The sequence below is a fragment of the Oncorhynchus gorbuscha genome, linkage group LG03 (genome assembly GCF_021184085.1).
Source record: "Oncorhynchus gorbuscha isolate QuinsamMale2020 ecotype Even-year linkage group LG03, OgorEven_v1.0, whole genome shotgun sequence".
Classification (NCBI taxonomy): Eukaryota; Metazoa; Chordata; class Actinopteri; order Salmoniformes; family Salmonidae; genus Oncorhynchus; species Oncorhynchus gorbuscha.
In genome coordinates, this window is record NC_060175.1 from 27,187,922 (window position 1) to 27,211,093 (window position 23,172).

The 23,172-nt window shown below is 41.4% G+C and overlaps 1 protein-coding gene across 3 annotated transcripts in view; it reads left to right on the forward strand.

The window, feature by feature from the left end:
- The first annotated feature begins 234 nt into the window (after positions 1 to 234).
- LOC124029948 (sodium- and chloride-dependent GABA transporter 2-like) overlaps positions 235 to 23,172 on the forward strand; it is a 41,935-nt gene continuing 18,997 nt past the window's right edge. The window contains exons 1-7 of one of the 3 annotated variants that reach the window (XM_046341487.1): positions 244 to 340; positions 451 to 554; positions 1,144 to 1,340; positions 5,481 to 5,615; positions 9,088 to 9,228; positions 20,598 to 20,685; positions 21,601 to 21,733. In XM_046341487.1, the coding sequence (XP_046197443.1) occupies positions 463 to 554; positions 1,144 to 1,340; positions 5,481 to 5,615; positions 9,088 to 9,228; positions 20,598 to 20,685; positions 21,601 to 21,733 (786 nt within the window). In that variant the 5' untranslated portion in view covers positions 244 to 340; positions 451 to 462. Of the gene's footprint in view, positions 341 to 450; positions 555 to 793; positions 989 to 1,143; positions 1,341 to 5,480; positions 5,616 to 9,087; positions 9,229 to 20,597; positions 20,686 to 21,600; positions 21,734 to 23,172 lie in introns of those variants that run through there. The other 2 variants (XM_046341489.1, XM_046341495.1) reach the window with 2 other exon arrangements.

Consider the following 23,172-nt stretch of genomic DNA (forward strand, 5'->3'; position numbering starts at 1 on the left):
AGAGAAGGGATTGTTGACTAAATATGTTTAAATAACAACATAATAAGTGGTCCATGATCAGCATTTCCCGATTACCAAATAACCAAAGCCTAATGACCAGCTCTGACATACCAGAGACAGCTCAGCTTATCTGGTTTAGTTGTTAGCGACTTTGCCAATCTCAATGACCCCAACAGCTCGGTCCCAGTGGAAAAGTACTCCCAGGAAATTATTCTGTGTTGTTTTCCTCTGTAGCAGCTCTTACCACAATAACAAGCTCATACAACAGGCCTGACTGGCTATCCGTTCATTTGTGCTATACTTTTTTCAGCCTCCTCCATCACCCTATTCTCAAGGCAATGTATGAAGATTATGATGAAAGTTGTGAAGGGTAGTTACTAAAAATGAATTGTTTGACTAGTTTGTTGTCTAGGCTACTCATGACATCTCTGCTTTGTTCTGGGTATGCAGCAGCTTAGGAGCATGCTGTCTGAGGGGAATACTGATCAGTCTGCCGTTACAGCACAGACCCAGACCACTGCGAGGATGGGGGAGGAGGCAATGGTAATGGAGGGGTAAGTACGTTATTATGTTTGTTCTGCATATTTCACTCTACAGTATCCAAATGGTTTAGTATTGTCAGTTAATTGTGCTATATAACCATACATTTAAACCTGAAAGTGAGAAAAAAGTCCACTGTTGGTAATCCTACATGGGCAAATTAATGAAGCTTAGTACTGGTGCCAAGTAAGGATCAGCTGAGTAGTTTTAGGCTGTTACACACTGGGAGAACAATGGATGCAAAATTAGAACTTCCTCAGACACTTGTGAGAATACCACGGGACAAAGGTATCTCTGTGCGCAACCTGAAGATACAGCATTATCTATGCCCAACTCCTTGCAGATGACGGAACGCCTATTGGCACCAAATCACTTTAAAGAGGTGGGGTGTTGTGGTTCACTAGGTTCAGAAAGTACAGAGTGAGTGATTAGGTTCAGAACGTACAGAGTGAGTAATAGGCTATTTAATTGGAAATTAAGCAATGAGAACATTTATCAAATTTGGTTCTTGTCTTTATGATTTTTAACAAACACCTAAATAAACAAGGTTTCGGTATAATTTTATTAACCCAAAGACTGCTGTGTGCTGGTGACCATGACTAGAAATTTCCCAAAGGATCACAGTCATAACCTGCCTGCCCAGGACATCAGTCTGGTGAAGGGCCAAAAGAAGAGCCAGTTGCTGCTAGACCGTGGCCAGTGGGCCAACAAGCTAGAGTTCCTCTTGGCCGTGGCAGGCACCTTGGTGGGGCTGGGGAACTTGTGGAGGTTCCCATATCTGTGTTACAAAAATGGAGGAGGTAAGGGACGCTACCGCACGCTCGAGACAACTGCACACTTTGTCTGAACACTGCTACTGCATTTACACTAGGGTCATGGACTAAGTGAACTTGATTGCCATGTCAACACCATGGGAAAGAATAACCTTGCTATTCTTATTATTTATTTTTATCTTAATTCATATTTGACTTGATATGGTTGTACGGTACTGTACTGTCTTTCCCCACAGGTTTCATTGTGATCTTAGTGGGGGTAGTTGGTGACACTTTACATTAAGGTACCTTTTAAGGGAGTTATAAACTGTTTATAAACTACATATTATTTAAGTAATGATTAAATGTCTTGGAAACCCTTTAACCCTATAGCGTCTAAGCCCTGTCTAAGCCGGGGGACGGGGGTTCTGATCTAACATATGGAATTGTTTTAAGATGGTCATACTAAAGATCATTTAGCTATTTGATTTGGAATTTTAAGACCCCTTAAAGTATAAAAATGATGTACAAAAATTAGTGGAGGAAACATTGAATTTGCCATTACTGCTATTAGCCAAAAGAAACACATTGAATAACGGATTCACGACATGGAACAACAGATATCCCCCCCAAAAATCTAAAGGAAGTTTGTTCTGAAGTGTCTGTCTTATATCTGAGAGATATAAGAAAGACCAGGAAACTATTAGAATTGTTTTTTACATGTATTTATCTCCTTATTTTAGGCACTAAACTACAATATCTCCATATATAATTCCATAAATGTTTAAAACTGGTACCAGGGACCTTCAGACAAATCTTGTGGCTTGTGGGCGTCCTAGAGCAAAATGGAGAAAACCATCAAGTTTGTGAGAGTCTCATCTTTAAATGTTTTTGTGAAAATACCAATTTTCGGGGAAGTCTCAAACACTGCTCCAGTCCTGCTACTTTTTCACTGGAAGGATGATATCTGTGGATGTGGATTGAGACGCAGCCCATGCGAGAAAAAAAACAGATATCTCTAGCTTGAACTGACGGATTTTATAGGGATTTTTGTATTATGTTAATTCGATTTCCATGGGGGCAAGGAAATTGTAGGTTAAGGATTAAGGGTACCTTGTGTTACCTGAGCTTGTAAAATTTATATAGCTTGTGAAATTGAAGCAACATTTGATCTCCTCTGGTATGGCTTGATAGGAAATGTTTGATACCGATACCTACATTGAATGCATTAAATAGGTGTGGGGTGTGAACAGTAAAAGGGAAAACAAGTATGAAGATCACTTTATTGCACACAAGGTCTTTACTAATTTCCGCTTTTAACCCAACCCCTCTGAAAATTGTGTGGGGTGCATAGCTCAAGGGCACAACGGCAGACAATGGCATGAAGGAATTGATACCAGCAACCCTCTGGTTGCCAGCTCACTTCCCACCAGATTATTCCCGTCGGACCCAGCATATATTTATATCAGTGGGTAGGTAGAGACTTCAGCTTTCTCCTGATATGTAGACAAAAAAATGAAGGTATGGCACATTGCATAAGCCCTGCATGTTTAAAATATCCTATTGGATATCAGAGCGGCGGCGGTAACTACCAACATTACGACCAGGAATACGACTTTCTCAAAGCGGATCCTTTGTTCGTATCACCCAGGGCAATTGAACTGATTCCAGAGGCCGACCCAAATCAACGCCAGTAATTGGAGTGGTCTTCTAGTCCGATTTAGGAGGCGCGCACACCACCCACCGCTGCCAAGTATATTACTTGCTAATGTTCATAAATAACATGTTCATGGATAATAAAATTGACGAGCTCAGGTCAAGGGTTGCTTTCCAGAGAGACATCAGGGATTGTAACATACTGTACTCTGTTTCACGGAAACATGGCTCTCTCGGGATATACTGTCTGAATCGGTCTAGCCATCTGGATTCTCAGTTCATCGCGCCGACAGGAATAAATATCTCTCCGGGAAGAAGAAGGGCAGGGGTGTTTCGTGATTAACGACTCATGGTGTAATTGTGATAACATACAGGAACTCAAGTCCTTTTGTTCACCTAGAATATCTCACAATCAAATGCCGACCGTATTATCTCCCAAGATAATTTTCTTCGGTAATAGTCATGGCTGTGTATATCCCCCCTCTAGCCGATACCACGACGGCCCTCAAGGAACTTCACTGGACTTTATGCAAACTGGAAACAATATATCCTGAAGTTGCATTTATTTTAGCTGGGGATTTTAACAAAGCAAATTTGAGTAAAAGGCTGCCTAAATTCAATCAACATATTGATTGTAGTACTCACGCTACTAAATCACTCGACCACTGTTACTCCAACTTTCAGGATGAAAGTGCGAACCACCGCATTTAACCATGGCAAGGTGACTGGGAATATGGCAGAATAAAAACAGAGTAGTTATTTCCTCCGCAAGGAAATCAAACATTCAAAACGTCATTATAGAGACAAATTGGAGTCTCAAGTCACACGCTCAGACACGAGACGTATGTGACAGGGTCTACAGACAATCACGGACTACAAAAGGAAAACCAGCCACGTCGCGGACACCGACGTCTTGCTTCCGGACAAGCTAAACACCTTCTTTGCCCACTTTGAGGATAACACAGAGTCACTGACGCAGCCCGCTAAACAAGGACTCTGGGATCTCCTTCTCCATGGCCAACATGAGTAAGACATTTAAACATGTTAACCCTCGCAAGGCTGCGGCCCAGATGGCATGCGCAAACCAGCTGGCTGGTGTGTTTATGGACATATTCAATCTCTGCGCAAACAGCACTTCTGCAACCACAGGAGGCTGAAGAAATGTGGCTTGTCACCTAAAACCCTCACAAACTTTTACAGATACACAATTGAGAGCATCCTGTCGGGCTGTATACGGCAACTGCACTGCCCGCAACCGCAGGACTCTCCAGAGGGTGATGCGGTCTGCCCAACGCATCAACGGGTGCAAACTACCTGCCCTGCAGGACACCTACAGCCAGCACCCAATGTCACAGGAAGGCCAAAAAGTTAATTAAGGACAACAACCACCCGAGCCACTGCCTGTTCACTGAGTTATCATCCAGAAGGCGAGGTCAGTACAGGTGCGTCAAAGCTGGGACTAAGAGACTGAAAAACAGCTTAATGTCACTTTAATAATGTTTAATCTAATAATAATAATAATATTGCATTACTCATCTCATATGTATATACTTTATTCTATACTATTCTACTGTATCTTAGTCTATGCCGCTCTGACATTGCTTGTCCATATATTTATATATTCTTAATTCCATTGCTTTACTTATTGTGTGTATTGGGTATATGTTGTTTTTTTGTTCAATTACTTGTTAGATATTACTGCACTGTCGGAGCTAGAGCAGAAGCATTTCGCTAATAATATCTGCTAAACACTGGTATGTGACCAATAAAATTGGATTGGATTGGTTTTAAAATGGCTGTGTTCCAACGGAAATTTGTCCGTGTTTACAGCGCCACCATTAGGTAAAAGATTTGAAATGTCATTTTCCAACAACAACAAAAAAGACATTCCCTTTGGAACAGTAATTGGTGACATATTTTATCTCATAACAAACCGCTCAAATCTCTTTTCGGGAACCTCCCCACCTTCATCTGAATCCCACAGTTCTTACCTTTTTAACTGTAGTAAGCATGTGTTTGTAGGACTTATAGTTGGAGACTGAAATGTACTTTATGAGGGTATTATTCAATATTATGTGTCATTTAACAAATGCCACCAGAGGGGGTCAGAGTTTATCAAAGCAAATTTCCTGCAATTGTTCACATTTTGCATTGTCTTATGTGTGTTTGTGTGATATTTGAGTGACTCAAACATTACAAGAACATCAATGGGCTAAAAAACCTAGCTAAAAGACCTTAGCTGACATGGGCTAGTTAATCTAGATTTCTAAAAAGTTATAAATAGGAAAACTAATTATACACTACTCAAATTTGAAATTGCGCCTTGTGCATTCTACTATTACATCTTTCAGGAGTAAGTTGAAAGCCAGACTGAGTTCCTTAAAAAAAAAATGCGCCCCCTAGGCCCCACAGTTTGGGAACTGCTGGTCTAGACCATGTGATTAACATTTTATGAGGTTGGCATGAAGGGCATCCTCCACTCGGCATGTGGATCAAGTTAGGCATAACAACACTTTGTAACCTTCCTCATAGGTGCATTCCTGATTCCCTATGTTCTGTTCCTGCTCTCCTGTGGGATCCCCATGTTCCTCCTGGAGACAGCCATGGGACAGTACACCTCGCAGGGCTGCATCACCTGCTGGAGACACTTCTGCCCTCTCTTTGAAGGTTACTACTGCAATAATAGAATTTCATATAGAATGTGTGTGTGTGTGTGTGTGTGTGTGTGTGTGTGTGTGTGTGTGTGTGTGTGTGTGTGTGTGTGTGTGTGTGTGTGTGTGTGTGTGTGTGTGTGTGTGTGTGTGTGTGTGTGTGTGTGTGTGTGTGTGTGTGTGTGTGTGTGTGTGTGTGTGTGTGAGATAGAGAGAGGAATAATGGTAGGATATTTACAGCTGCAAGAACATTTTAGTTTAGGGACCCTCATAGTACAGTATGTACTGTGCTGATGGATTTTGTTTTGTAAATAGCAGGTGATGCCAAAGGGAAATATTCCATACAATACAGTGGGGCAAAAACGTATTTAGTCAGCCACCAATTGTGCAAGTTCTCCCACTTAAAAAGACGAGAGGCCTGTAATTTTCATCATAGTTACACTTCAACTATGACAGACAAATGAGAAAAAAATTCCTGAAAATCACATTTTTATGAATTTATTTGCAAATTATGGTGGAAAATAAGTATTTGGTCACCTACAAACAAGCAAGATTTCTGGCTCTAACAGACCTGTAACCTTTTCTTTAAGAGGCTCCTCTGTCCTCCACTTGTTACCTGTATTAATGGCACCTGTTTGAACTTGTTATCAGTATAAAATACACCTGTCCAGAACCTCAAACAGTCACACTCCAAACTCCACTATGGCCAAGACCAAAGACCTGTCATAGGACACCAGAAACAAAATTGTAGACCTGCACCAGGCTGGGAAGACTGAATCTGCAATAGGTAAGCAGCTTGGTTTGAAGAAATCAACTGTGGGAGCAAATTATTAGGAAATGGAAGACATATAAGACCACTGATAATCTCCCTCGATCTGGGGCTCTACGCAAGATCTCACCCCGTGGGGTCAAAATGATCACACGAACAGTGAGTAAAAATCCCAGAACCACACGGGGGGACCTAGTGAATGACCTGCAGTGAGCTGGGACCAAAGTAACAAAGCCTACCATCAGCAAGGGCATTGAAGATGAAACGTGGCTGGGTCTTTAAGCATGACAATGATCCCAAACACACCACCCGGGCAACGAAAGAGTGGCTTCGTAAGAAGCATTTCAAGGTCCTGGAGTGGCCTAGCCAGTCTCCAGATCTCAACCCCATAGAAAATCTTTGGAGGGAGTTGAAAGTCCGTGTTGCCCAGCAACAGCCCCAAAACATCACTGCTCTAGAGGAGCTCTGCATGGACGAATGGGCCAAAATACCAGCAACAGTGTGTGAAAACCTTGTGAAGACTTACAGAAAATGTTTGACCTCTGTCATTGCCAACAAAGGGTATATAACAAAGTATTGAGAAACTTTTGTTATTGACCAAATACTTATTTTCCATCATAATTTGCAAATACATTCATACAAAAATCTTACAATGTGATTTTCTGGATTTTTTTTCTCATTTTGTCATAGTTGAAGTGTACCTATGATGAAAATTACAGGCCTCTCATCTTTTTAAGTGGGAGAACTTGCACAATTGGTGGCTGACTAAATAAGTTTTTGCCCCACTGTACATACAGTCACCTCCAAAATTATTGGCACCTCCAATAATTTTGAAACCTATATTTAAAAAAATGTTATTTTCCTTGCACCACAGAGCCCTCAATTCCTCCCTGTAGGCTGTCTTGTTGTTGTTGGTAGTCAACCCTACTACTGTTGTGTCATCTGCAAACTTGATGATTGAGTTGGCGGCGTGCTTGGCCACGCAATCATGAGTGAACAGGGAGTACAGGAGGGGGCTGATCAGGGGCGGCCCGTCAGCAAGTCCAGGACCAAATATATATATTTTTTTAACCTTTATTTTACTAGGCAAGTCAGTTAAGAACAAATTCTTATTTTCAATGACAGCCTAGGAACAGTGGGTTAACTGCCTGTTCAAGGGCAGAACGACAGATTTGTACCTTGTCAGCTCGGGGATTTGAACTTGCAACCTTTCGGTTACTAGTCCAATGCTCTAACCACTAGGCTACCCTGCCATAGGGTGTGGTTCAGACACAGGGCCTCAAGCATAATGATGAGCTTGGAGGGTACTATGTCGATGAATGCTGAGCTATAGTCAATGAACAGCATTCTTACATAGGTATTCCTCTTGTCCAGATGGGACAGGGCAGTGTGCAGTGTGATGTCGATTGCATCGTCTGTGGAACTATTGGAACGGTAAGCAAATTGAAGTTGGTCTAGGGTGACAGGTAAGGTAGAGGTGATATGATCCTTGACTAGTCTCTCAAAGCACTTCATGATGACAGAAGTGTTAGATAGTTAATTTAGTTCAGTTACCTTTGCTTTCTTGGGTACAGGAACAGTGGTGGCCATCTTGAAGCATGTGGGGACAGCAGACTGGGATAGGGAGAGATTGAATATGTCCATAAACACACCAGCCAGCTGGTTTGCGCATGCTTTGAGGACGCGGCTAGGGATGCCATCTGGGCAGCACGTCGGCCACGGAGAAGGAGAGCCCGCAGTCCTTGGTAGTGCGCCGCGTCAGTGGCTCTGTGTTATCCTCAAAGTGGGCAAAGAAGGTGTTTAGCTTGTCCGGAAGCAAGATGTCAGTATCCGCGACGTGGCTGTTTTTCCTTTTATAGTCTGTGATTGTCTGTAGACCCTGTCACATATGTCTTGTGTCTGAGCCATTGACTTGAGACTCCACTTTGTCTCTATACTGACATTTTAACTGTTTGAATGCCTTGCGGAGGGAATAACTACTCTGTTTCTATTCTGCCGTATTCCCAGTCACCTTGCCATGGTTAAATGTGGTGGTTCGCACTTTCAGTTTAGCGCGAGTGCTGCCATCTATCCACGGTTTCTGATTAGGGTAGATTTTAATAGTCACAGTGGGTACAACATCTTCTATACACTTCCTGATAAACTCAGTCACCGTTTCAGTATATTTGTCAATATTATTCTCAGAAGCTACCCGGAACATATACCAGTCCAAAACCATCTTGAAGCGTGGATTTCGGTTGGTCAGACCAGCGTTGAATAGTCCTTAGCACATGTACTTCCTGTTTGAGTTTCTGCCTATAGCAAAGGTGGAGCAAAATGGAGTCGGGGTCAGATTTGCCAAATGGAGGGCGGGAGAGGGCCTTGTATGCATCCCGGAAGTTGGTGTAACAGTGGTCTAGTGATTTAGCAGCGCGAGTACTACAGTCGATATGTTGATTGAATTTAGGCAGCCTTTCCCTCAACTTTGCTTTGTTAAAATCCCCAGCTACAATAATTGCAACTTGAGGATATATTGTTTCCAGTTTGGATAAAGTCCAGTGAAGTTCCTTGAGGGCCGTCGTGGTATCGGCTTGAGGGGGGATATACACGGCCGTAACAACATCCCCTCAAAGCCAACCTCATCAGGATGGAAAACACAAAACCTGCAAACAGGAAACTGTGTACATTTACATGTATATTTAAGTGCACTTAGATTTACATGAGTTTTGTTTATCCCCAGGGATTGGTTATGCCACCCAGGTGGTCATTGCATATGCTGCAGTGTCATACATCATCATCCAGGCCTGGGCCTTCTTCTACTTGTTCTCCTCCTTCAGTGCCGAGGTGCCATGGGCCAGCTGCAGAAACCCCTGGAATACAGGTAATAACAGCAACATGGGTAATAACAGTCAATAACACAGGTAATAACAGTAACATGGATAATAACAGTCAATAACACAGGTAATGACAGCAACATGGGTAATAACAGTCAATAACATAGGTAATAACAGCAACATGGGTAATAACAGTCAATAACACAGGTAATAACAGCAACATGGGTAATAACAGTCAATAACATAGGTAATAACAGCAACATGGGTAATAACAGTCAATAACACAGGTAATAACAGCAACGTGGGTAATAACAGTCAATAACACAGGTAATAACAGCAACATGGGTAATAACAGTCAATAACACAGGTAATAACAGTAACATGGATAATAACAGTCAATAACACAGGTAATAACAGCAACATGGGTAATAACAGTCAATAACACAGGTAATAACAGCAACATGGGTAATAACAGTCAATAACACAGGTAATAACAGCAACATGGGTAATAACAGTCAATAACACAGGTAATAACAGCAACATGGGTAATAACAGTCAATAACACAGGTAATAACAGTAACATGGGTAATAACAGTCAATAACACAGGTAATAACAGCAACATGGGTAATAACAGTCAATAACACAGGTAATAACAGCAACATGGGTAATAACAGTCAATAACATAGGTAATAACAGCAACATGGGTAATAACAGTCAATAACACAGGTAATAACAGCAACATGGGTAATAACAGTCAATAACACAGGTAATAACAGCAACATGGGTAATAACAGTCAATAACAGGTAATAACGGCAACATGGGTAATAACAGTCAATAACACAGGTAATAACAGTAACATGGATAATAACAGTCAATAACACAGGTAATAACGGCAACATGGATAATAACAATCAATAACACAGGTAATAACAGTAACATGGATAATAACAGTCAATAACACAGGTAATAACAGCAACATGGGTAATAACAGTCAATAACACAGGTAATAACAGTAACATGGGTAATAACAGTCAATAACACAGGTAATAACAGCAACATATATACTAACAGTCAATAACACAGGTAATAACAGTAACATGGATAATAACAGTCAATAACACAGGTAATAACAGCAACATGGGTAATAACAGTCAATAACACAGGTAATAACAGTAACATGGATAATAACAGTCAATAACACAGGTAATAACGGCAACATGGATAATAACAGTCAATAACACAGGTAATAACGGCAACATGGATAATAACAGTCAATAACACAGGTAATGGTCCTTCTGTAGCTCAGTTGGTAGAGCATGGCGCTTGTAATGCCAGGGTAGTGGGTTCGATCCCCGGGACCACCCATACGTAGAATGTATGCACACATGACTGTAAGTCGCTTTGGATAAAAGCGTCTGCTAAATGGCATATATTATTATTATTATTATTATATTAATAACAGTAACATGGGTAATAACAGTCAATAACACAGGTAATAACAGCAACATGGATAATAACAGTCAATAACACAGGTAATAACAGTAACATGGGTAATAACAGTCAATAACACAGGTAATAGCAGTTTGTAACATGGGCAATAGCAGTTACAATTATATGCATATTGACATATACAATATATCAATTACACAAGCAATGATAGGTAATAACAGGTGATAACACAAGTAATAACATGTAACAGTTAATAAAACATGTATTAATAGTTAATAACATTAATACACAGCAAATAAGTTGATTACATAGGAAATAACAATTAACCCTAAAGGACAACACACATCACCTGCTGATGGATGTCTGGCTGCCAACATTTTTGTACGATTCTATATGAGGAACCGGTTTGCATTCACTTTGCAAATTACATCCGGCACTCTGTTCAGAGGTGCTAAGTACTATCGGTTGGCGAAAGCTATTGGTGTGTCCGAGCCTTAAAAGTGGCAACATGTTTATATACTTAAAAGTGCCAACTCCAAATTGGTAATGATTGTGAAGAGACTGTCTGTCAAGCAGTAACACATTTTTATTTTATTAACCTTTTCACACCTTTATAGTCAAATGTGATGTATGCTTTTCATGTTTTAAGTAATTTTTTTATCAATATCAATCACAAAAACTTGTCATAAACCTTTGTCTGTTATTCATTCAAAGTTTTGTGTTTCTCTGATATTGAGAGGCTGAGAAATTGGCGATTGAGTTAATCTGACATACTGGTGTGAACTAAGATGGCCGCCGATATGGCTGCCGCTGCCATAATGAACTTTTTACTCTTGACTTTGAATGCTATGGGTTATCAACTCAACTTGGTGGGGAGACATATTCTGGAGGGTAAATAATTTGGTATTTATATTTTTGAGCAGAGGTGGCCACAGGTCCCAGAAGTGGGGGCAAAGTTTTATTCCCCTTGGGCCCAGAGTTTTTCCTTGATGGTAAAAAGGTAAAACTTCAGAACCTAGTTGTAGCAGGGATTGACTTTAAAACCTGTTAAATGTAACTACATGTAATCTAATCCACGTAATCCCCGAAAGTAATTATTCATCACGGGGACCATAAACAAGTAATGCTGCACACTACAAGAAAGGTTAAAATCTCACCTTTCTGGTAAAAATAGTTATAAATTGATGAGGTGTAGTCACTTTTGAGGAACAGTATAAATATGATATTAATATGAAAATATAAGTACAGCACAAGGATAGAACTACATACATTTAAAATAGGAATACACACTTTCCTAAATTTATGTTTAGCATTCCATACATCATGTTCTCATTATAACAGCAATGCTGCAGCCATTCATTTTCTTATGTATTGCTATCCTTCATTCTACTATTATAATTGCTTTGTCTAAGCATGTCCTGATATCCTAATCTCACAGCATCCTTGAATCCTGATATCCTAATCTCACAGCACTTGTTGTTCTGTAAACACCAGAGAGAATCTCACATTGGTATCCTTAGTTCTTCTGTTTTACGTCAATACTATGCATAATCATGTGATTCATAGATGCTACTGAATGCAAGTACACCACACACAAAAACAAAATGGAAATACAATAATCATGTCATGTGGAGTTTCAACAAAGTCATTAACTCCTGCTCCATTCCCCTGACATGAACAGAGCCACATGTCATATCGTATGGAGTAACACCAAGGTTTCACCCCTGCTATGTTCCCCTGACGTGAACGCAGCAACCTTGAATTATAGGGAGGTGCACTTAAGTTTCACCCCTGCTATGTTCCCCTGACTTGAACGCAGCAACCTTGAATTATAGGGAGGTGCACTTAAGTTTCACCCCTGCTATGTTCCCTTGACGTGAACGCAGCAACCTTGAATTATAGGGAGGTGCACTTAAGTTTCACCCCTGCTATGTTCCCCTGACGTGAACGCAGCAACCTTGAATTATAGGGAGGTGCACTTAAGTTTCACCCCTGCTATGTTCCCCTGACATGAACGCAGCAACCTTGAATTATAGGGAGGTGCACTTAAGTTTCACCCCTGCTATGTTCCACTGACGTGAACGCAGCAACCTTGAATTATAGGGAGGTGCACTTAAGTTTCACCCCTGCTATGTTCCCCTGACGTGAACGCAGCAACCTTGAATTATAGGGAGGTGCACTTAAGTTTCACCCCTGCTATGTTCCCCTGACGTGAACGCAGCAACCTTGAATTATAGGGAGGTGCACTTAAGTTTCACCCCTGCTATGTTCCCCTGACGTGAACGCAGCATCCTTGAATTATAGGGAGGTGCACTTAAGTTTCACACCTGCTATGTTCCCCTGACGTGAACGCAGCAACCTTGAATTATAGGGAGGTGCACTTAAGTTTCACACCTGCTATGTTCCCCTGACGTGAACGCAGCAACCTTGGATTATAGGGAGGTGCACTTAAGTTTCACACCTGCTATGTTCCCCTGACGTGAACGCAGCAACCTTGAATTATAGGGAGGTGCACTTAAGTTTCACCCCTGCTATGTTCCCCTGATGTGAACGCAGCAACCTTGAATTATAGGGAGGTGTACTTAAGTTTCACCCCTGCTATGTTCCCCTGACGTGAACGCAGCAACCTTGAATTATAGGGAGGTGCACTTAAGTTTCACCCCTGCTATGTTCCCCTGACGTGAACGCAGAAACCTTGAATTATAGGGAGGTGCACTTAAGTTTCACACCTGCTATGTTCCCCTGACGTGAACGCAGCAACCTTGAATTATAGGGAGGTGCACTTAAGTTTCACCCCTGCTATGTTCCCCTGACGTGAACGCAGCATCCTTGAATTATAGGGAGGTGCACTTAAGTTTCACACCTGCTATGTTCCCCTGACGTGAACGCAGCAACCTTGAATTATAGGGAGGTGCACTTAAGTTTCACACCTGCTATGTTCCCCTGACGTGAACGCAGCAACCTTGGATTATAGGGAGGTGCACTTAAGTTTCACACCTGCTATGTTCCCCTGACGTGAACGCAGCAACCTTGAATTATAGGGAGGTGCACTTAAGTTTCACCCCTGCTATGTTCCCCTGACGTGAACGCAGCAACCTTGAATTATAGGGAGGTGTACTTAAGTTTCACCCCTGCTATGTTCCCCTGACGTGAACGCAGCAACCTTGAATTATAGGGAGGTGCACTTAAGTTTCACCCCTGCTATGTTCCCCTGACGTGAACGCAGAAACCTTGAATTATAGGGAGGTGCACTTAAGTTTCACACCTGCTATGTTCCCCTGACGTGAACGCAGCAACCTTGAATTATAGGGAGGTGCACTTAAGTTTCACACCTGCTATGTTCCCCTGACGTGAACGCAGCAACCTTGAATCGTGTAGAGTTGCTCCGTAATCAGATAAATTCCCTTGATGTGAATAAAGCTACCTTGTTTTGCTAAATTCCCCTGATGTGAATAAAGCTACCTTGTTTTGTTAAATTTCCCTGTTGTGATTATAGCTACCTTGTTTAACAATATTCCCCTGATGTGAATAAAGCTACTGTACCTTATTTCGCTAAATTCCTCTACCTTCTCAAGATGAAAAATACACTTTTAAATGTATAATAAATACTCATTGATTCTTGAAGAATATAACTTATATATCCATCACGAGATTAAAATTTTCTTTCTAATAGAACCCCAAATATAAGCTTGTTTTACTCCTTGTAAACAACACTGTATAGACTGTCATTTTCATCACATGGATGGTCAGTCCTTTTTTTAATAATAATAATAAATAATAATAATAAAGTTTTTTGCTTTTTGTTTTTAGTTTAGTTAAACTGTCACACTCCATGAGAACCAAAAATATAAGCTTATTTTACTCCAATGTTTGTAAACATTGTAAATGTAAACAAATACTGTATAGCCTCATAACATGGTTAAAACAGTATAAACCCAGGGTCGTTACACTACTCCCTCCTTTCAAAGAGTGCGTCCTCGCGCAATACTGTAAATTAAAGATACAAACTTTTGATAATAGTATCATTTTAATAATACTCTTATCAAAAATGTGTATGAAACAGCAGGGAGCATGTCTCGAACCCTCGACCTTCGAGCCTGAGGTCCGGCGTGCTATCGACTGTGCCGCAAAAGCATGCTTGTGTGGCAGAGTCGATTTCCGCAGCAATGTTCCAACATCTAGTGGAAAGCCTTCCCAGCCTTCCCTAGCAAAGGAGCGACCAACTCCATATTATTGCCGATGATTTTGGAATGAGATGTTTGACGAGTAGGTGTCCACATGCTTTTGGTCATGTAGTGTATTTCATAACAGTTAATAAAGGCAAAGGGGGATATCTAGTCAGTTGTGCAACTGAAATGTGTCTTCCGCAACTCCTCTGAATCAGAGAGCAATACCATAAAGGTAAAATAAAAAGGCCTACAGAAAAGGGGAGAAATCTACACTGAGTGTACTAAATATATATATATATATATATTTTTTTTTTTTCACCTTTATTTAACCAGGTAGGCTAGTTGAGAACAGGTTCTCATTTGCAACTGTGACCTGGCCAAGATAAAGCATAGCAGTGTGAACAGACAACACAGTTACACATGGAGTAAACAATTAACGAGTCAGTAACACAGAGAAAAAAAGGGGAGGAATACCATCCTAATATTGCGTTGGGGCATGGTGTCGAAAGCATTCCACAGTGATGCTGGCCCATGGATGGATGTTCTTTTGGTGGTGGACCATTCTTGATATACACAGGGAACTGTTGAGCATGAAAAACCTAGCAACGTTGCAGTTCTTGACACACTCAAACCGTTGCACCTGAAAACTACTACCATACCCCGGTCAAAGGCTAATAAATATTTTGTCTTGCCCATTCACCTTCTGAATGGCACACACACACAATCCATGTCTCAAATCCTTCTTTAACCTGTCTCCTTTTCTTCATCTAAAATGATTAAAGTGGGTTTAACCAGTGGCATCAATAAGGGATCATAGCTTTCACCTGGATTCACCTGGTCAGTCTGTGACAAGGAAATCCTGGATAGGTGAGGCCTTTGAAGGTGTGCATCCAGTACGTAGGTAGCTCCTTACTAGTTTGTAATTTATTGTGGGGGCTAGTCTGAAACTGAGCCCAGGAGGTTCAGTTAACATTTCACATAATGTGGGGTCACTACGGATGATGTCTCAATTACTTTTGATGATTTGTCTGATTTGGACTGCTTCCATACTGTAACGTGTAACAATATAGGGCTTTTGAGCCTGTTCTCGTTTACATTTGTGACAAAGCAGCTAATTTCTATCAAGTGACAGGGCTCTGTTATGAGCTTGTGTAAGCACCTGAGGCTGGTACCCTCTCTGCTTAAAGCGTTGCTGCATGTCACATACTGTACGCGTCTAAGTCGCTGAAATTGTCCAAATGGAATGTTGTTGAAAAGCCACAGGGGGTGGAAACTGTCTTCATGCAGTATGGTGTTCCGATCCATGCTTTTTCTGTAGATAGAAGTGTGTAAGTTGCTTTGGTCGTCCTTTGCGATTTTTCAGTCAAGAAAGTTGATCTTGGTTTGATCACACTCCAAGCTCAGCTTCAGGTTTTCATTGGTTCAGTTATTTTATGCATGGAAATCCAACAGTTTCTGTTCAGAGTCAGAGAAGACAGAATCACTTCATCAATGTACCGGCCCCACCAGACAATCTTGTCTTGAAAGGTATTGGTGGCAAAGTATATAAGCCAGTCCTCCCATAGTCCTAAAAACAAGTTATCATTATTTAGTACGAAGCAAGCTCCCAAAGCTATCCCCTTATCCTGTCTTTACAGTTGGTCCTGGAACAGGAAGACATTGTTATTTAGGGTCCACAGTGAGTTGCACAATAAAGTCACTAGGGGGCATCAGGTCACCAGGTCTTGACTCATTATAAAGCCTAAATGCCTTCATCATGGACTATGTTGCTGCATAAAGACTGTCATGGATGTAGGAAGGTAATCCTGCAACAAAGGGTTTTTATTAAGAAATCCGCACATTTGGATGTTGATTCTGTTATAGAGTCACTATCCACTGATAATGGTATGCCTTGTGGATTTGAATTAATAAATGTTTGGAAAACATTGGATGGGGGCACAGTAAGTAGTCATGTTCTCTTTTGGAAATCCAACTTTCATTTTTGGCCACAGTTAATAGCCCAGTGAGTTCCCTTTTCATGTTCTCCAGTAGATTTGATGGTGGCATAGAATAGTACTCAGTGTTCTTTAGTTGGTGCATAGCCTCTTCTATGTATTTGTCCCATGCACACCACATCTACCTTGTCTGCACTTTTTATGACGACATCATCATTTGCCGATAGCCCTTTGAGCTCTTCAGATTTTTTGTGGGGGTTCAAGTTGTGCTGGCGTGTCTTCTGTTCATTAAATTTTCTACCTCATAAGACACCTTTTAGTGAAGGTGTTCAATGTAGTTTGTATTAATGGGTAGAAAGGTGGACTTAGGTCACCCCGCTCCTCCGTTCTCTCCACTGGCTTCCAGTTGAAGCTCGCATCCGCTACAAGACCATGGTGCTTGCCTACGGAGCTGTGAGGGGAACGGCACCTCAGTACCTCCAGGCTCTGATCAGGCCCTACACCCAAACAAGGGCACTGCGTTCATCCACCTCTGGCCTGCTCGCCTCCCTACCACTGAGGAAGTACAGCTCCCGCTCAGCCCAGTCAAAACTGTTCGCTGCTCTGGCCCCCCCAATGGTGGAACAAACTCCCTCACGACGCCAGGACAGCGGAGTCAATCACCACCTTCCGGAGACACCTGAAACCCCACCTCTTTAAGGAATACCTAGGATAGGATAAGTAATCCCTCTCACCCCCCCCCCCCCCCCCCTTTAAGATTTAGATGCACTATTGTAAAGTGACTGTTCCACTGGATGTCATAAGGTGAATGCACCAATTTGTAAGTCGCTCTGGATAAGAGCGTCTGCTAAATGACTTAAATGTAAATGTAGTTTATGTGTGGCGCACTAGTAGAGGAACAGGTATTTTTGGGGTCATTTAGCAGACAATCCTTTCCAGAGCGATTTGCAGTAGTGAGTTCCTATTTTTTCATACTGGTTCCCCCGTAGGAATCGAACCCACAACGTTGCCATTCAAGCACCACGCTCTACCAACTGAGCCACACAGGATCTATAGGCCTTCACATTGAAGCGGTTTTGCTGGTACCAGACCTTCAAATGTAAACTCCAGTAAAACATAAAAATAGCTACATTGGTATTCAACTCAACCTGAATTAGTTGGGGTGAATGACAGCCTGTTTATTCATTGACAACTACTTCATACTGGATCCATACCCTCAAAAGCTTCACATATCCAGAACTCAATGAAGACATACATTTCTACCCTTTCCTGTAGGCCCTTTCCTACACACTTAGGTCCTCACTCAAGTGTTCAGACCCCTTGACTTTTTCCACATTTTGTTACCTTACAGCCTTATTCTAAAATGGATTAAATAGTCTTTTTCAATCTACACACAATACCCCATAATGACAAAGCAAAAACAGGTTTTTATACATTTTTGCAAATGTATTACAAATAAAACACAGGAATATCCCATTTACATAGTATTCAGACCCTTTACTCAGTACTTTGTTGAAGCACCTTCAAATCATATCAAATTTTATTTGTCACATACACATGGTTAGCAGATGATAATGCGAGTGTAGCGAAATGCTTGTGCTTCCAGTTCTGACAATGCAGTAATAACCAATGAGTAATCTAACCTAACAATTCCACAACAACTACCTTATACACACAAGTGTAAAGGGATGAAGAATATGTACATAAAAATATATGAATGAGTGATGGTACAGAACGGCATATGCAAGATGCAGTAGATGGTATAGAGTACAGTATATACATATGAGTTGAGTAATGTAGGGTTTGTAAACATAGAAGTGGCATTGTTTAAAGTGGCTAGTGATACATGTATTACATAAAGATGGCAAGATGCAGTAGATGGTTTAGAGTACAGTATATACATATGAGATGAGTAATGTAGGGTATGTAAACATTATATTAAGTGAGATTATTTAAAGTGGCTAGTGATACATTTTTACATTATTTTAAAGTGGCTGGAGTTGAGTCAGTATGTTGGCAGCAGCTACTCAATGTTAGTGGTGGCTGTTTAACAGTCTGATGGCCTTGAGATAGAAGCTGTTTTTCAGTCTCTCGGTCCCTGCTTTGATGCACCTGTACTGACCTCGCCTTCTGGATGATAGCGGGGTGAGCAGGCAGTGGCTCGGGTGGTTGTTGTCCTTGATGATCTTTATGGCCTTCCTGTGACATCGGGTGGTGTAGGTGTCCTGGAGGGCAGGTAGTTTGCCCCCGGTGATGTGTTGTGCAGACCTCACTACCCTCTGGAGAGCCTTACGGTTGTGGGCGGAGCAGTTGCCGTACCAGGCGGTGATACAGCCTGACAGGATGCTCTCGATTGTGCATCTGTAAAAGTTTTAGTATTTTTGGTGACAAAGTGCTGTACAGAAACCCAGCCTAAAACCCCAAACAGTAAGTAATGCAGCTGTAAAAGCACAGTGGCTAGGAAAAACTCCTTAGACATGCCAGGAAGAAACCTAGAGAGGAACCAGGCTATGAGGGGTGGCCAGTCCTCTTCTGACTGTGTCGGGTTGAGATTATAACAGAACATGGCCAAGATGTTCAAATGTTCCTAGATGACCAGCAGGGTCAAATAACAATAATCACAGTGGTTATCGAGGGTGCAACAGGTCAGCACCTCAGGAGTAAATGTCAGTTGGCTTTTCATAGCCGATCATTCAGAGTATCTCTACCGCTCCTGCTGTCTCTAGAGAGTTGAATACAGCAGGTCCATCCTACCTTCCATGCATCCCTGATTAAACCTGTCTGCTCCAGTCTTAGAGGGGCTGGTACTGTCACATCTGCTCCTGCAATACCCTCTACCACTCATCCTGTGTCTCCTTGACCTGCCGCCACCAGTACTCTCTCCCTCGCTCTGTGTGTGTGATTGTGTGGGCGGAGACAGGTGTGCTGGAGTCAGAGCAGATCCCCACCAGCTGCAACCTGTTCCATAATCAAGACCTCTACAAAAACTCAGCCCTGCCACTTCCATGCTGCCAGATCGTAATCCTCTGCTCAGTCAGTCTATGTCTAGTCTATGTCTATGTATAGTTCTTCCCGCTTTGACTCTGGTCCCTGTCTCCAGTCCCACATCTAATCTGTCCTAGATTCCCCACTCTACTACTCCCTTGGATTCCCCTCCGGACCTGCTTACCCTGTCTCAACCCCCCTCGCTCCTGCCTCAGCCTCCGCACCTGGTTTCCAGAAACCCGCCTGAGCTTCCCCTGACCTGCACTCCATCTCCCCTGTCAATAAATACCTTGGTTACTTCATCCCAGTCTCCTTTTCTGAGTCTTGGATTTCCCACTTCCACTTCACGTAACACTATCTAGTTCCAGTACAGACCAAGTGGGGCTTGTTTTGATTTTATTAGGTTAGTGTCACTATTAGCTTGTTTTACCACTTCACTTGTAAGGAGTAAGTATCAGATACAAAAGGGTAGGGGAGGAAGTTTGTTGTTTATGATGTTACCCTGATCCACTGAGTCCGCTAGATCGCATTACAGGACGTGTGTGATAATATAGACTACCACTGTAATCTTAAATGTTTCTCCAAGTTCTCAAAGGGCGCAATATGTTCTGATGTATTTTGAAGCCTAGTTTGAGCTCCCACTGAGCTGCTCATGCTGTCTCTGCATTAGACATTGTTTTGCCTCAATATCTAAACTTAGGTTTTCATTTCCAGTCTATATTATGTTTTGTATGCCTGGGTTAAAACAATGGGGTGTCTATTGACAAAACAAAATTATAATCTCCAGCCTTTGCAAGAACAATAAACATTCTGTATACACATATTACTTGAACTATTAAACTCGTCTTATTTTTAATGAAAAGTATTTCTCCCATAGAATCTTGTGTAGAATTTGACAAGAGGAATCTGTCAGCTAACTGGACAGTCCCTGTGAATGCAACTTCACCTGCGACAGAGTTCTGGGAGTAAGTGTCATGTACAGTACTTATTGTAATATTCTAAGTGATTTTATTTCTACACTACTCTCTCCACATGGATTATTATAGCTACTGTACACTCTACTGTGATTCTTATAATAATCAAGTGTAGTCATGTGCCAATGTTTTCATAATCACTTTTTCTCATGATCAAGTAATTCACAAGTTATTATTATGTGTTTTCCATGTAATCTTTAATGAAATATCTCAACAAAGGTCTGTGTATACACCATAGATTTATATGGTTGCTATTTCTCTCTTGTTGCCAACTATCATGTCAACACACATCCTTTTAAACTAATTAAACCTAAAAGCACAGAAGTCTCATAGCAGTTTAAAATACTGTTTTGTATTTGTTCAAAATAATACTTTATCAGGGCAAATCAATAGGACTTCATCCTTACAGCTGTATTGACTTTGGGAGTTTCTGCAGCTGCTGATTGAAGATGAGTCTTGAAAAGTACAGAAGTTATCATACAGTTAGTGTCTGGCAGAACATTTTTAGGAATTGCACAACTGCAGTTTCTTCATTATTCTGTCTTTTCAATATGATATCTAAAACATCTCAAGATGTCTGTCTGTAAAATAGTGTTAAGGGAAGGCAGTGTTTCCAACCCAACCCTGTTTGTGACGTCTGTTCTCAGGGATTAGTGTTTGGTTCAGACCACTTTGGAGAGATAGTTAGCTCCATATCCAAATGATTTAATTCATCCTTAGAACACTTTATTAATCCACAACAAGACAGAAATTGGTCTAGGCCGGGCCTATACCAACACAATTACAACCTTTTGAAGGCAGCAAAATATACATTAGTCAGGGTTACATTTTTGATACGTAGTATTTTTATTAAGTTTATGTGAACTCAGTGAGATTAAGAATCACATGTGTCTGTGCTGTTTCCAGGCGCAGGGTGTTGAGCATCTCAACAGGGATAGAACAGATTGGTAGACTGCGGTGGGAGCTGGCTCTGTGTCTACTGCTGGCCTGGATCCTCTGCTACTTCTGTGTCTGGAAAGGAGTGAAGTCTACTGGGAAGGTACAGTAGGCCAACAGTGCCTTGCAAAAGTATGAATCCCCCTTGAGGTCTTTCCTATTGTGTTGCATTACAACCTGTAATTGAAATGGATTTTTATTTGGATTTCATGTAATGGACATACACAAAATAGTCCAAATTGGTGAAGTGAAATGAAAATAATTACTTGTTTAAAAAAATTCAAAAGATTTTAAAACGGAAAAGTGGGGCGTGCATATGTATTCACCCCCTTTGCTATGAAGCCCCTAAATAAGATCTGGTGCAACCAATTACCTTCTCATAATTATTTAAATAAAGTCCACCTGTATACAATCTAAGTGTACCTGTGGATGTATTTCAAGGCCTACCTTCAAACTCAGTGCCTCTTTGCTTGACTTCATGGGGAAATCAAAAGAAATCAGCCAAGACTTCAGAAAACAATTGTAGACCTCCACAAGTCTGGTTCATCCTTGGGAGCAATTTCCAAATGTCTTATGGTACCTTGTGCATCTGTACCAACAATAGTACACAAGTATAAACACCATGGGACCACGCAGCCATTATACCGCTCAGGAAGGAGACGCGTTCTGTCTCGCAGAGATGAACGTACTTTGGTGCGAAAAGTGCAAATCAATCCCAGAACAACAGCAAAGGACCTTGTGAAGATGCTGGAGGAAACAGGTACAAAAGTATCTATTTCCACAGTAAAACAAGTCCTATATCGACATAATCTGAAAAGCCGCTCAGTAAGGAAGAAGCCACTGCTCCAAAACCGCCATAATAATATAATAATAATAATAATATATGCCATTTAGCAGACTATCAGTTTCATGTGTGCATACATTCTACGTATAAAAAAGCCAGACTACAGTTTGCAACTGTACATGGGGACAAAGATTGTGCTTTTTGGAGAAATGGTCTGATGAAACAAAATATAACTGTTTGGCCTTAATGACCATCGTTATGTTTGGAGGAGAAAGGGGGAGGCTTGCAAGCTGAAGGTGGCAGCATCATGTTGTGGGGGTGCTTTGCTGCAGGAGGGACTGGTGCACTTCACAAAATAGATGGCATCATGAGGTAGGAAAATGATGTGGATATATTGAAGCAACATCTCAAGACATCAGTCAGGAAGTTAAAGCTTGGTCACAAATGGGTCTTCCAAATGGACAATGACCCCAAGCATAATTCCAAAGTTGTGGCAAAATGACTTAAGGACAACAAAGTCAAGGTATTGGAGTGGCCATCACAAAGCACTGAACTCAATACCATGGAAAATGTGTGGGCAGAACTGAAAAAGTGTGTGCGAGCAAGGACCGCCTACATACCTGACTCAGTTACACCAGCTCTGTCAGGAGGAATGGGCCAAAATTCACCCAACTTAATTGTAGGAAGCTTGTGGAAGGCTACCCACTGGGAATGTGATGAAATCAATAAAAGCTTAAATAAATCATTCTCTCTACTAT